At 37.5% G+C, this 15455-nt stretch overlaps 2 protein-coding genes across 2 annotated transcripts in view; one reads left to right on the top strand and one right to left on the bottom strand.

Annotated features, from left to right (window-relative positions):
- Nucleotides 1-3042: 3042 nt before the first annotated feature.
- RRAGA (Ras related GTP binding A) lies at nt 3043-4949 on the top strand. The gene has a single exon (XM_006180381.2). The coding sequence runs from the start codon at nt 3496-3498 to the stop codon at nt 4435-4437; it is 942 nt and encodes a 313-aa protein (XP_006180443.1). The 5' UTR covers nt 3043-3495; the 3' UTR covers nt 4438-4949.
- A 1345-nt stretch (nt 4950-6294) lies between these two features.
- The window catches only part of HAUS6 (HAUS augmin like complex subunit 6), a 34843-nt gene continuing 25682 nt past the window's right edge, over nt 6295-15455 (bottom strand). The window contains exons 15-17 of the mRNA XM_006180380.3: nt 13878-14013; nt 11698-12741; nt 6295-9504 (exon numbers count right to left, since the gene is read on the bottom strand). Of these exons, the coding sequence (XP_006180442.3) occupies nt 9443-9504; nt 11698-12741; nt 13878-14013 (1242 nt within the window). The 3' untranslated portion in view covers nt 6295-9442. The remainder of the gene's footprint in view (nt 9505-11697; nt 12742-13877; nt 14014-15455) is intronic.

The raw sequence follows: 15455 nt of genomic DNA, 5'->3' as shown, positions 1-15455 counted from the left end.
CCTATGGAATGGGTGAAAATATTTGCAAATGATGCAACTGATAAGGTTTAATTTCCAGAATATATAAACAGCTTATACAAGTTAATAACAGAAAGAAACAAACAACACAATCCAAAAATGGGCAGAAGACCTAGACAAGCAGTTCCCCAACGAAGACACACAAATGGCCAATAGGCACATGAAAAAATGCTCAGTGTCACTAATTATCAGAGAAATGCAAATCAAAACTACAATGAGGTATCACCAGTCAGAATGGCCATCATTCATCAATGATAAATGTTGGAGAGGCTATGGAGAAAAGGGAACCCTCCTACACTGCTGGTGCGAATGTAATTTGGTGCAGCCATTACAGAAAACAGTATGGAGATTCCTCAAAAAACTAAAAGCAGACTTACCATATGATCCAGCAATCCCACTCCTGGGCATATGTCTGGAGAGAACTGTAATACAAAAAGACACATGCACCCCAATGTTCATAGCTGCACTATAAACAATAGCCAAGACATGGAAATAACCTAAATGTCCATTGACAGATGACTGGATAACGAAGTTGTGGTATATTTTTACAATGATATACTACTCAGCTATATAAAAATATGAAATAATGCCATTTGCAGCATCATGGATGGACCTGGAGATTATCATTCTAAGTGAAGCCAGAAAGAGAAAAATAAAATACCATATGATATCGCTCATATGTGGAATCTAAAAAAAGAAAAAAGACACTAATGAACTCATCTACAAAACAGAAACAGACTCTCAGACATAGTAAACAATCTTATGGTTAGTGGGGAAAGAAGGTGGGAAGGGATAAATTTGGGAGTTCGAGATTTGCGAATATTGACTACTATATATAAAAACAGATTAAAAAACAAATTTCTTCTGTATAGCACAGGGAACTATATTTAATATCTTGTAATAACCTTTAATGAAAAAGAAAATGAAAACAAATATATGTATGTATATGTATGACTGGGACATTATACTGTACACCAGAAACTGACATATTGTAACTGACTATACTTCAATTAAATAATTAAATAATTAATTAAAACAAATGTATAAAGGAGAAAAAAACTGCCATATGACCCAGCATTCCCACTTCTAGGTATATATCCGGAGGAAATGAAATCACTATCTCCAAAAGATATCTGCACCCTCATGTTCACTGCAGGATTATTTACAGCAGCCAAGACATGGAATCTACCTAAGTGTCCACTGGTGCATGAATGGATAAAGAAAATGTGATTGATATCAATATATCAATATATATCAGAGAGAAAATTCAGCCATAAAAATAAAGGAAATCCTGCAATTTGTAATGACATAGATGGACCTTGAAGGCATTATGTAAGTGAAATAAGTTAGAGAAGGACAAATCCTGTATGATCTAATTTATATGTGGAATCTTAAAAAAAAAAGAAACTCACAGATACATATTGGTGGTTGCCAGAGGTGGAGGTTAGAGGGTGGGCAAAATAGGTGAAGGTGGTCAGAGGGAACAAACTTCCACTTATAAGATAAACAAGTTCTGGTCATGTAAATGCGCAGCATGGTGACTATAGTTAACAATACTGTATTGTATATTTGAAATTTACTAAGGGTAGATCTCAAAACTTATTATCACAAGAAAAAAATTGTAACTATGTGAGGGGATGAGTGTTAACTAAACTTATTGTGGCAATAGTTTGGCAATATGTATGTATAGCAAATCATTATGTTGTGCACTTAAAACTAATGCAATGTTATATGTCAAGTATATCTCAAAAAAAACTGGATAGAAAAAATCACCAAAATCCAATATAAGTACCAGAAGAATTTAAATAACTAATTGCTCAAAATAAAAAAATTCAACTTCTCTAAGGGACAGTGGGAATTCTACTGTTGGTATATTTTAGCTAAAATCTACGTCAACATCCAATTGTAGAATATGGTATTAGAGAACATTCTTGTTGTCTTAGAAAACTGTAAATGTGTTAAGTTTTAAACATAAAATCAATATAAAAATGTTTGTGTTTAAAACAGAAATGGTGGTTTATATACACAGTGAAATAATATTCAGCCTTTAAAAGGGGGGATCCTATCATTTGCACAACACGGATGAAACTGGAAGGCATCAGGCTTAGTGAAATTAGCCAGACATAAAGAAAAACGCTTTCATCATCTCACTTATATGAAGAATCTAAAAACGTCAAAATGCATAGTAGCAGAGAGGAGAATGGTTGTTACCAGAGTGAAGTGAGGGAAATGGGGAGATACTGGTCAAATGATACGAAGTTGCAGTTACGTAGGATGAGTAAGTTTAGAGATTTAACCTACAACGTAATAACTATAGCTAACACTGTATTGAATACTGGAAATTTACTAAGAGAGTAGATTCCAGATTCCACATACACACAAAAAAGGTAATTATACAAGATATGTTAATTAGCTTGACTGTACTCATTTCACTATGTATATCAAATTACGTTGTACACCTTAAATACATACAATTTATATTTTAAAAATAAACACATTGCATTTCATCATTTAATAGATGCGTAACTTGGTAGTTACTTAGCCCCTATAAGCTTCGACTTACTGACGTGAAAATAAGGTTATTTATTCATAGGGTTAGCGTGAGGACTGACGTAATGTACAATTGCTTTGGAATTCTCACTATCAATTCTAAAGGAAGAGATTTTCGGAAAAGCAGGTGTAAGAAACGAACTTGCTTCCAAGTGGGAAAAGCACTAACGGAGTCAGGATACCTCCCTGTAGGGATTTACTACAATCCAGCTGTGTAGCCCTGGGCAGTCACTTATTTCTGGGAGTCTCACTTTCCTCCTTGGTACAGTTTTCATCTGTCCTACCCTTGTACTCAGTAAAGCAGGGAATGTGGGGACGCCTAAAAGGGCTGAGACATTCCGCCTTCCTCTGCTTCACCTGTCTGCTGCCCGGGCCTGAAAGCTCCCCAAAGCACACCGCGCTCTTGAAGCGCGGAGTGGTGGGCTCGGGGTTTTCGGCCACGAGATGGCAGCATTCTCCCAACCGCCCACACACGTCCATCTCGCAACCGTAAGACGGGTTTAAATAGGACGACAGAACACCATAGTCCTGGGTTCTGTTCCATTTTCTTCTTCAGGTGGGCCCAGCTGGGTTTCATTATAAAAGCGGTTTGTGAAACCTGGCTGAGCAGCGACGGCTGAGCGCGCAGGTTCTCGCGAGATCGCCGCCGGAAGTGGGTGGCAGCAAAGCCGCAGAGACTCTTCTCTCCGGAAGGCGAGCGTTGGTCCGTAGCGGCTGTTGCCCTCCGCCCCACGGCGCTCCTGTCTGAGGAAGAGCTCCGCAGCCGCTGCCTTTGCAGCTCCGAGCCCGTACCTTCGGCCTCCCTGACCGCACAGCGGTGCGGCCTAGCCGGCGGAGTCCCCGCAAGCCCCGGCCCCTCCCTCCCCTCCCTGCGCGCTGCAGTTAGGCCGCGCCCCGAGGCCCAGTCCGCGGCAGCTCCGGCGGGTGATGCCAAATACAGCCATGAAGAAAAAGGTGCTGTTGATGGGGAAGAGCGGGTCGGGGAAGACCAGCATGAGGTCGATTATCTTCGCAAATTACATCGCTCGCGACACCCGGCGCCTGGGTGCCACCATTGATGTGGAGCACTCCCACGTCCGTTTTCTGGGCAACCTGGTGCTGAACCTGTGGGACTGTGGCGGTCAGGACACCTTCATGGAAAATTACTTCACCAGCCAGCGAGACAACATCTTCCGTAACGTCGAGGTTCTGATTTACGTGTTCGACGTGGAGAGCCGCGAACTGGAGAAGGACATGCATTATTACCAGTCGTGTCTGGAGGCCATCCTCCAGAACTCTCCTGATGCCAAAATCTTCTGCCTGGTGCACAAAATGGATCTGGTTCAGGAGGATCAGCGTGACCTGATTTTTAAAGAGCGAGAGGAAGACCTGAGGCGTTTGTCTCGCCCGCTGGAGTGCGCTTGTTTTCGAACATCCATCTGGGATGAAACGCTCTACAAAGCCTGGTCCAGTATCGTCTATCAGTTGATTCCCAATGTGCAGCAGCTGGAGATGAACCTCAGCAATTTTGCCCAAATTATCGAGGCCGACGAAGTTCTGCTGTTCGAGAGAGCGACGTTCTTGGTCATTTCCCATTACCAGTGCAAAGAGCAGCGCGACGTCCACCGGTTCGAGAAGATCAGCAACATTATTAAGCAGTTCAAGCTGAGCTGCAGTAAATTGGCCGCTTCTTTCCAGAGCATGGAAGTAAGGAATTCTAACTTCGCTGCTTTCATCGACATCTTCACATCAAACACATACGTGATGGTGGTTATGTCAGATCCGTCCATCCCTTCTGCAGCTACTCTGATCAACATTCGCAATGCCAGGAAACACTTTGAGAAGCTGGAGAGAGTGGATGGTCCCAAGCACAGCCTCCTTATGCGTTGAATATTGCCAAATGCGCTTTCTGAAAATGCTGAATTGCCTCCTCCCACCCCCGCATCTTTTTTTTCTTAATATTCATAATGTCGTGTGCTTAAAAGTGGGCTTTGAAATGTGTGCTGCTTACTACTTCCATCTCTTTCTTCCCTGCTCCCCAGTCCTTAAGCCTTGGACGCTATTTACTCAGCTATCCAGTAGAGCTTCAAGATGGCCTTTCTGAAAAGTTGGTATGGTGTAACACTAAAGTAGGTGGGTGTGTGTGTGTGTGTGTGTGTGTGTTCTGAATACCTGGTTATAATAGATATACACATCAAAGCTTTTACAGTATCTTCCTGTATTGCTTACCAGATTGCAAAGATGGAATGTTATTTTATCAGCAAGGTATTAAAATACATTTATAAATTCTTCTTGGCTTCAATCATGAATAAACATTTGCTGTTAGCAATTTAAAATATGGTCTTATTTGAAATAATTTGAAGGTGGTTAATAATAAATCTATAGATTCTGATTACCTACAAGTATTGCTTAACTGGTGAATTTGATTTTGTGATCTCAGCCCCCATTGTTTTAGCAATGTTTCATAGCAACTGTAGCAGTATGGTTAAGAGAATGGGCTAGAGCTGGACAACCTGGGTTAATATTCCAGTCTTCACTTACTAGCTCTGTGAACTGGGCAAGGTACCTAATTTTACTGTGCTTGTTTCCTCATTTGTAAAATATGGTTAAGAATAGCACTACCTCACTGGATTGTTGAGATTGAATTAAAACATGGAAAGCCCTTAGAATGGTGCCTGGCACATACTCAGTACTGTCAAGCTGTCAGTACCACCTACTGAGCCAGTCTTCCTCCCCACTCCCAAATTACTGGATGTGAAGCCTAGCTCAGTAGTTGAGCCCTTAATAAATGCCAGGTATTCTTAAATACTTGAGGTGTGTTTTCTTATTTAACACTCACAACTTGTGAGGTAATTACTTTTATTTGTATTTTAATAGATGAGAAAACTGATATGACCTTATTAAGGTCATGCAGCTGAACCTAGGCAGTATGATTTCAGATCCTAACCGTTACATGCCACTACTTCCTCCTAGCTTTTTAGGTGTGCATTATTCCTTCATGTAATTTCCCTGATTTTATAGATTTGAGTAAACTAAAGCCCAGGAAGTGACATCTCTCAAAGACTAGTGTTTCACTTTGGGCAAGACTGCTTTCCCACCTGTATCTATCTGGAAATTGGATTATATTGAACCAGATTCTTAGGTTACATACCTTGGGGGAAGGATTCTAAGGTTCTGATTTTGGAATGGCAGTATGGTATAGTGAAGTCAAAAAACAGAACTAAAATGCCCCACTTCAGCTGCCTTATAGATTGTCTGAAATGAAATCTAAGTATCCCATCTTTGAGCCAAGAGACCTCTGATCAACTCCTCACCTCTCATTTTACAAATGAGGCATTATCTCTATACAGACATTAAACATAAGTGATAGGGAATTTCAAAACCTTTATAAAAAGGTATTTTACTTTAGCAAATACTTTCTTTACATTGAGGAAAGTGTCCTTAAACAAATTTTCATTAATTTCAATATACTCAGAGCAAGGAAAAAATAAGGTTTCCTTTTATACAGGTCTCAAGAATTCCTGTCTTTAGGTAAAACTGACTTCATAGATCATGGTTAAGAAACACATGGGAAGGTGAGGGGTGGGTATAGCTCAGTGGTAGCTAGCATGCAGGAAGTCCTCGGTTCAATCCCCAGTATCTCCATTTTAAAAAATTAAAAATAAAAAATTTTTAAGAAAGAAACACGTAAAGAACAGTTTCAAAATACTGGTATTTTTGTTTTCAATTAAATTCCCCCAAAATGACTTTCTTTAACATTATTATCTTTATTCCACTTGATAACATGTTAATATGTTAAGCAACATTACATGCTTGTCCTCTTTAAACATTTAAGACAATTAGGACATACTGGCATTATCTAAAGTTTCATATTGATACAGAAGTCAGTTAATACACCTTCATCTTATGAACAGTGAATAAAATAACGTACATTCTGCTATGAATGTAATGAGAAAAAGTACTCTTACAGCAACAAAGGAGCCCTCCCTCTTTACCATTCCTTTAATTCCATCACTTATGAGGCAAAGAAAACAATTTCAGTACTTCAATATCTGCTAAGGATGATCTATGGCCCTTGGAGTATATGTATGTGTGGACACAAGCCATACACACATCTACGTAGGTATGTCTGTATGTATATAATCAATATAACTGGAGAAATCACATCCAACCATGAAAAAAATGATAAAAGCAATAAATGAAAAACACTAAGTGACTAAAAGTTAAGATAATAGATTTCAGAGAAAGGATAGGCCCGTGGATAAAGAACTTCAAGGTAAGAGTGAGATTTGTTCTGAACCCTAAAGCACAGCTAAAAATGTGATTAGCTGGGAGATGAAGGTAAGATATTCTAGCTTCAGAAATGTGAATTAAGATTTCTAAAGACCCATGCTCAGCAAAGCATTTCAGTAAAATGTGGGAGATCAAGTGGAAGGGGGAATAGAGGAACCTCTGGAAGGGACCTTATATGCCTTTAAATTTGAACTCTACTCTGGAATTAGCAAATGAACCATTAATGGAACAAAGAGATGTTCCACTGAACAGTCACTTCATTAAACAAGGAACTGACATGATCAAAGCAATCCCTTAAGGTCAAAAAGTAGCTATGTGAGCAGTATTGGGTAAGGAAGAGGTTGAAAGCAGTAAATCATAATCAAAATGATTTAGGAGAAAGTGACAGAGATACTTTTGTTTATAATACTGGCATACAAATGACAGGGAAGAATGCCAAAAGCTCAACCTATCACAAGTACGACTCACTTAACAATGTAGTTTTTATAACTCCATAATATCCAAAGATACTTTGATCTTTTGATTCTCAGTAATTCAGGGCCCACACTTACTGGTGAACTTAAGCTTCCTTATCAGATAGCAAACAATCCCTAAAGTAGTAAGGTATGTGATCATGTACCTGGCTTCTTTAAGGTGCCCCAGGGCTAAATGTGACTCTATATCCCCTAGCATTGGTTCTCAAGCTTTTTTCTGAGGCGAAGAATGACCAGGGAAACATACTTAAAACACTACAGATTCCTAATCTCCATTTTAGACTTATAGAATCTACATTTTCCTTAAAGATGTATCCCAGATGATTCCTTGAGTCTATTTTAGAAAGTCATTTAAGCTCCCTAGCTTTGGTATTATTATATGTAAAATAGGTATAATAATCAGTATCTTACAGAGGTATAAGATTAAAAGATATAATATGTATTAAGTATCTAGGAATGGTTCTGGCACTTTATAGATGCTAATATGACAGGTCTACCTCCTCCCTAACGTGTTAATTTTGGATTTATAGATACTGGGTTTCTTAAGGTAGACTAGAGAATAACTTCGCAGCAGACCTGCAGAGTCTAATTTGTTGTATTAACTAATAAAATATAGCACCTTAGGAGAAGCTTTTCTCTTCCTCTTTCTTTTCCACTGCAAAAAGGTAGTAGTTATATGTGCTTTTCTTCTCTTTCACAAAAAAAGTGGCCTTCAAACTGGAATCAAACAAGCCCAAAATAAGCCCAAATGAGTGAAGAAATGAACTTATCAAGACCAGCCACTTCCAGAGCTCTGCCCTTCAACTCTTGGCAAACGGACAAGGTTTTGATGGTTAAGAGTTGGGGCTAGACACAGGAGTATGGTAGGTGCTATCACACTTCCAGTGCACACTCAGTTCATTCCTCCTGGTTCACAGAGGACAATGGTATGTATTCACTTGGATACTAAAGACAAGCCCTTTTCTTGGCCAGAGGTCATGACTTAAGTGAGGCAGGACACTGAGAGGCCTCACATCTGACTCCCATTCAGAGTCCAGAAGGTCAGTTGGATGTCCACTCCTACAGCCATATCCTACATCCCAGCCCTTATTTACTTCTAGGAGGTCTTGTTGGTATATTAAGGAAGGAAAATAGGGTCAAATCCTAGCTTCACCGCTGACTTAGCTGTGTGACAATGAACAAGTTATTTTAACCCCAAGTTCAGTTTTCTTAAGCTATTTTGAGCCGAATTTTGTAGACAGTGGGGAACTTATGATTTTTGAGGAAAGTAACAAAATTATCTCCCTTCCCCAAAAGCAATGCCCCCCCAAAAAAACAATAAACACAGACTAATTTTTTAATTTACGTATTTTCTGTTAAAAAAAAAACGGGTTAAATTAAATTCTCAAAGTCTAAATTAGACTAAATGTAAAACTGCTATACAACCCACTAAATGGATTTATAATGTTCCTCAAAATTTGTGTCTAGTAATCTTCCATCTTTCTCCTTTTTCTAAATCCATTCTGCTCTATTCTTCACTATCACCACCACATGCACTTTATTCCATCAAACATCATTTTTCAGGATCAACCTACTTGAATCATCATAAAGCCTATTCAGAACTTTCCCAAACTTAGTCATTTTGAGTACACACCCTAAAAAATACTTTTCTCAATTTTTTTGTTTAGTATCAGAATGTTCCATAAAGAAACAATAAAAGTTGTGCATTTCCCTAAAAAGAAAGATCAATATATTCAATGGCTACTATGTTAACCACTTAATGAAAGTACATCACAAACTACTCATCCTTATGTTAAAACAAATTATAACATAATAAATTAGTCAAAACTACTACTTTGCCATTTACTTAATGCTTACCAGATTACTTAAGAAATCAAAATGGCTTCACATAAATTGATGTTTACTTTCCAAATACTTCACATTTCAATCCTTTATCCATACAAAGAGACAAAATCCAAACATACTCTCCTTACCTGAAAACAAGAGAGAAGGCTAAAAGGCATTATCTAGGATTTTTTGGACCTTGAAATACAGCTACACTGACAATGTGTATTTAAATTATAAATCAGTTTTTATCCTATGACACTGCTGTAACTTAAGTGCATAATTAAACTGACTGGGCTACTGCTTCATCTTCTCAAGTCAGATGGAGATTCTTTTGCATCAAGGCTCTTACTCAAGATTTCTTCTTCTGCAAAATTGATTTTAAAAAAGAGAAAACAGTAAGTAAACACTACAAAGAAAATAATAGGAAAAATTCCAAATGGTAGCAAATGTCAATCTTAAATAAAAAGTTCACTTACAAATATTTAACTACAGCAAAATTACCACTGTTCTCACTGAGGTACCTTTTCTCTATAGGACATCAATATATACGTCTTAGAATACTTTTCAATATACTAGTGTTCAATTATCATGAACAAATCAGAATTATACATAATCTGTATTACTAAATCTCTATCTGTTCTGAAATGTCTTAAGAGCATTTTTCAGATTCTTTTCCATAATTTATTGTAAGATATTGAATATAGTTTCCTGTGCTACACAGTAGGACCGTGTTATTTATTTTACATATAATAGTTTGTATCTGCTAATCCCAAACTCCTAATTTATCTCTCCCTTCTCCTTTCCACTTTGGTAACTATAAGTTATAAGAATCACTACAGTTATTCTCTATCTGTAAATCTGTTCGTTTCATAAATATCATTTATTTCATATACATACCATTTATATCATTTCTTTAGATTCCACATATAAATGATATGATATTTGTCTTTATCTGACTTACTTCACTTAGTATAACAATCTCTAGGTCGATCCATGTTGCTACAAATGGCATTATTTCATTCATTTTTATGGCTAATATTCCATTGTGTGTGTGTGTGTGTATGTATGTGTATATATATATATATATATATATGTGATATATGTATCACATCTTCTTTATTCATTCATCTATTGATGGACACTGATGTTTCTTCCACATTTTGGCTATTGTAAATAGTGCTGCTATGAACATGGAGGCGCATGTATCTTTTCAACTTAAAAGAGTTTTCTCCAGATACATACCCAGGAGTGGGATTGCTGGATCACACTGCAAGTCTATTTTTAGTTTTTTAAGGAACTTTCATACTTTCCTCCATTATAGGGGCACCGAATTACATTCCCACTAACAAGAGGGTTCTCCTTTCTCCACACCCTCTCCAGCATAGTAGACTTTGGAGGATGGCCATTCTGATTGGGGTGAGTTAATACCTCATGGTATTAAGAGCATTTCTGAACAGTTTTTCTGTTTTGTTTTTATTGTAGTTGATTTACAATATTGTGTTAGTTTTAAGTGTACAGCAAAGTGATTCAGTTTTGTTTTGTTTTTCTTCAGATTATTTCCCATCATGGGCTATTATAAGATATTGCATATAGTTCCAAGAGCAGTTCTTTTTAACTATTATGAACCCAATGTATCCATCACCCAGCTTCAATAATTATTAATACTAACTGTTACAGGTTTAGCAATGTCCCTCAAAAACATATCTTGAAGTTCTAACCCCCCAGTACCTCAGAATATGGCCTTATTTGGAAATAAGAGTCACTGCAGACATATTCAGTTAAGAGTAGGATGGGCCCTTAATCTATATGACTGGTGTTCTTTTAAGAAGGTACAAGGAACCCAAGGGGAGAATGTCATGTGAAGGTAGAGGAAGAGATGACTTATGCTGCCACAAGCCAAAGAGGGAGGGATCTGGAGGGATCCAGATCCCACACCTGGAGGGATCAGAAGCTAGAAGAGTCAAGAAGGATCATCCTCTAAAGGCTTCAGAGGGAACATGGCCCTGCTAACACCTTGATTCCAGATTCCAGCCTCCAGAACTTGTCTCCAGAGGCAATAAATTTCTATTGTTGTAAGCCATCCAGTTTGTGGACTTTGTTACGGCAGCCCTAAGAAACTAATGTACTGATCTTTCTTATTTTGTCAGCTCACCCCATTAAATTATTCCAAAGCAAATCACAGATATTACCTTGTTACAAGAATGGTATTTAAAACAGCATTTCTCAACTTTTTTAGAACCATCTTCCACTAGCCAAGAAGGTTCTGATGAGATTTACTTTCAGGAATTTGTATTACAAAAATCAACCAGTTTGGGTATTTTTGTTTTGTTTTTCATCCCTGTCTCACACCAATTGTAAACTATATACGCATCACTAGAAATTCGCCAAGTACTCATAAAAATGATGGGTTCACTCTGCTCATCCTAGCGAAGGAGTAAGGGGTAAATTATATCACATTAACAATAAAGATCATATAACATTCACTGCATACTATTTTTATGAGAAGTTAAGAGAAAACTTCAGCAGGTCAATACGCACAGGTCTAGTTAAATCTTACCTGTTAAATTAGGTAGAAGTTCTCCAAGACTACATGGTATTGTGGTCCTCAATCTTTGTTCCACTGGAGAAAACTTAATTAGTGGTGAAAGAGATCGTTTTCTTTCACCAAGGGACATGCGTGAAGATGGTTTTGTATAGTCAATGTGCAAATCATGAGTGCCCAAAAAGTTAAGCATATCATCTGTTTGCATGTTTGGGAGAGTAAGGCTCAATTCTGGTTTGTGTCTTTCAAGTGTTTCAGGATTAGAGAGGTAAGTTTCTTCCTTTTGTTTGGACAGAGATTTTTTCAGAGCCTCATATCCACTGTAAATAGCCTGTAAATTGATGTCTGATTCTGGAGTTGCCTCTCTTTCTCCCACAACATCTTCTGGGAAAATGCCACCGTGCATAGGACTATTTGGTTCCAGTTTAAAATTGGCCTCTGTACTACTGGAACTATTAAGGCTTAAGTGACCAACTTCTTCTGGAAGAGTTTCATGTAATATGCCAAAATCACTATCTTTAAAACTGGAACTAATTCCACTTGAGATTTGAAAAGAGTTCCATAACATACTTTTATGCATGGAAGGATCTTTGTAAGAAGCCTGCAAGTGGTCTGATATTGTAACATAGTCCTCTTCACTGCTATTTATCACATCTCTCCTACTGCCTACAGCAGGAGAGCATGTCTCTATTTGGTTAGTTTCTAAAGGCTTGTTCTGTAGAGCTGTACACTCCAAATCTTGCTTACAAATTAGTTCCTTATTTAATAAATCTGACTGATTTTGTGTTGTTGGTTCACCTGCGTGACTAGTCACAGGTTTCTGAGGTACACACTTGAGGCAATCTGAAACAACCTTCTCTTCAGGCAAATGAGAATGGCTAACATCAGATACAGTGGTTGCTGAGAAAAAACTGGCCATGCTAAACTCTCCCTGATTAGGCAACACAGGTAAGGATTCTGTCAATACTTCTCTCTTTTCAGGATCCATCTGAATTGGTTCTGTACTTCCATTATCTTCCACTTCAACAGCTTTTCTCCATGAGCTCCTAATTTCATTTACTGATTAAATAAAGGGGGAGAATAACATAAGTTATCAATAATATTCCCAAACAGAGCATGCAATTAAACATTTCATTTCTAGTGCTCAAGATAAAACTGCTGACTCAGTAAATGTTCCATAGATATGCCAGTTGGATGACATGGCTCCACAACATATCAAAGTCCACTAAGATCAAAGAACTCCATCTCCAGCTGATCACACATAAAAACAAAAGCTGTTTCTGAAATGTGCATGTACTTTCACAAAGCATATACAAATTACATTTGTTAAAAAGATATTTTCTTGGCCATCTAAGCCAGGGCTCAGCAAACTTTTCCTATGAAAGGCTAGATAGTAATACCTCAGGCTTTCTAGGCAATCCAGTCTGTGGCAAGTACTCAGCTCTGCCATCATAGCATGAAAGCAGCCATAAATGATATGGTGACAAATGAATATGGTTGTGTTCAATGCAACTTTACATACAAAAACACACAGGGTGGGCCAGAATTTAGTTCCCATGTAGCTTGACACCCACCAATCTAGACGGTGGCCCAGTTCAACCTGAATTGAATAAATTTAACTTTGAATATGTCATTTCTAGGAGCAAAATGGAAATTATATTTAATCACTCAACCAGAATGATGTGCCTATACAAAGGCAACAATATCAGAACTCTGCCTACACAATATAGGTTGTAAGAAGAAAGTTCTGGGGAGTCTGGACTAGCTTGGGAAGGGCAGAAAACAGCTCTGCATGCAGAGTTTTTGGTGGATGCTGTTGGTCGCTGCCAGAGAGAACAAAGCCCCTATACTCTATAAATGTTGATCACAGATCACATGGGGGGCAGAGGATTTTTTAAAAAGTGATCAACTAAAATGTTTTCCAGGAAAAAGCCAAGTAAAACAACAACAACAAAACTGTACAGTACCAGGGCAAAATAATCCTGCTGAAGGACTAGCCACATAAGTGAGAGTGTCCACACTTATTAGGACTTCAATAAAAGGTCTCCTATATCGAAACAAATAGAATCAATGCCACTAAATTTGAAAGATAAAAAAGTTTTAAAGTTGAGTTTCCAGAAGATTTGTCAGAACAAGGTTCTAATATCAGTAACATCTAAGAAAGAAAATAATGGCAGAAAACATTATTAACTTACCTAAGTTTTCTGGAGTTCGGGGAATTTGGTTCCTTGTTAAGAAAGGGTTAGAAACTAGAGAGTCAATCAGTTCCTCTAATTTTGCTTCTTTTCCTTTAGAGGGCTGTGGTGAATCAGATAAAACTGCCCTTGCAACCTAAAACAAACAAACAAAAATGTAAAGCAAAAATTACCAAGTCCATTAATAGAATGCAACAAAAGGCCATAAGAACAGTAAGCACTTTAAGGTCAGCAGCCCTTCCCACAGCAGATGACACAAAAACTAGCTCAACAGTGTAGCTCCCAGACATTCCGTACAGACTATCCTGTTAAGGTGAAATCAAACCCAAAACCTGTTTCCTCCCTTATCTTAAATGAACATCTCATTATATAAGAGAGACAAGGTAAGTATTTATACTTGGAAAGACCAGTGATCTAAGCTGCTATCTGCCACAATTTTGAGCTTGACAATTCTAATCCGCCAAAATGACTGGTTTTAAAGTACACAGGTTCTTCTCAATTATAATCCACAAGTAACACCTCCATTAATAAACAGAATACATTCTGACAACATACTTCTTTGCCAGGAACTTTATTATCAGACATAAACTAGTAAACAAAGCATAGGGACACATTTTTAAATAGAGAGAAAAGGGGGTGGGGCCACACAGCTCAGTGGTAAAGCATGTGCTTATTATTAGCATGTGTGAGGTCCTGGGTTCAACTCCCAGTACCTCCATTTAAAAATTTTAATTAAAAAATAAATAAATAAAATAAAATAGAAAAAAGAAAGTGTTCTATATGAAAACAGCACTCTATACTAACTAAATTTAAATAAAACTGGAAAACAAAAACATGCAAATTAAAACATCTGCCCCGAGATAACTTAAAAAGAAACTGCCTATGACCCTAATCAAACTGACCCCAGTTTAACCTCCTCCATGAAATTAGAGGGCTTCTCTAGAATTCAAACACTAAATATTCCTTGTCATAGACACTATTAAAAAAAAAAATAATTTCACTTCACTTTCAGAGCTTTAAGATTTTAGGACTCTCTTCTTCCATTCCATCCCACTGCTACTATAAAATCTCTTAAACCAGAAAATGTGCCTTTCTTCCCACATCAGGAAAGAAAAAAAGAATGATTAACCACCTTTTCTTTAATATAAAGTCAATCAACTAAAAGAGAAACAGAATTTTAGAGAATTAAAAGTATTTAGAGACCATAAAATTGGTCCAACCTCCTCAAGTTACAAATAAGAAAAATGACTAACATCTAGTTCTCATACTCGGACAATATTCATTAACTTTGATCAGGACTGAGAAACAGAAGGGAACCCCAATACCTGAATCAATATGCACTAAACCAAATTTTTCTTTCAGTCTCTCAGGAATATAAAGTAGCTGATTTATTTCCTGGCTGTTTATCCAAATTCAAACAATGGAAAACATGAAAAAAAAAAATAACATTAGAGAATGGCCTGACCATTTAATCTGTGTAAACTGCGTTTCATAATACTCAGCAATAGTAGTATTATGTGGTCACTTGCCAGTTAAAAGTAAAATAGTACTAAGGCAGAGGGCTGGCTAAGAAAACCA

The sequence above is a fragment of the Camelus ferus genome, chromosome 4, assembly GCF_009834535.1.
Source record: "Camelus ferus isolate YT-003-E chromosome 4, BCGSAC_Cfer_1.0, whole genome shotgun sequence".
Classification (NCBI taxonomy): domain Eukaryota; kingdom Metazoa; phylum Chordata; class Mammalia; order Artiodactyla; family Camelidae; genus Camelus; species Camelus ferus.
This window is presented reverse-complemented; position numbering and strand designations above follow the sequence as displayed.

Coding starts and splice junctions, on each gene's coding strand:
- RRAGA (XM_006180381.2), top strand. CDS start 3,496: ATGCCAAATACAGCCATGAAGAAAAAGGTGCTGTTGATGGGGAAGAGC.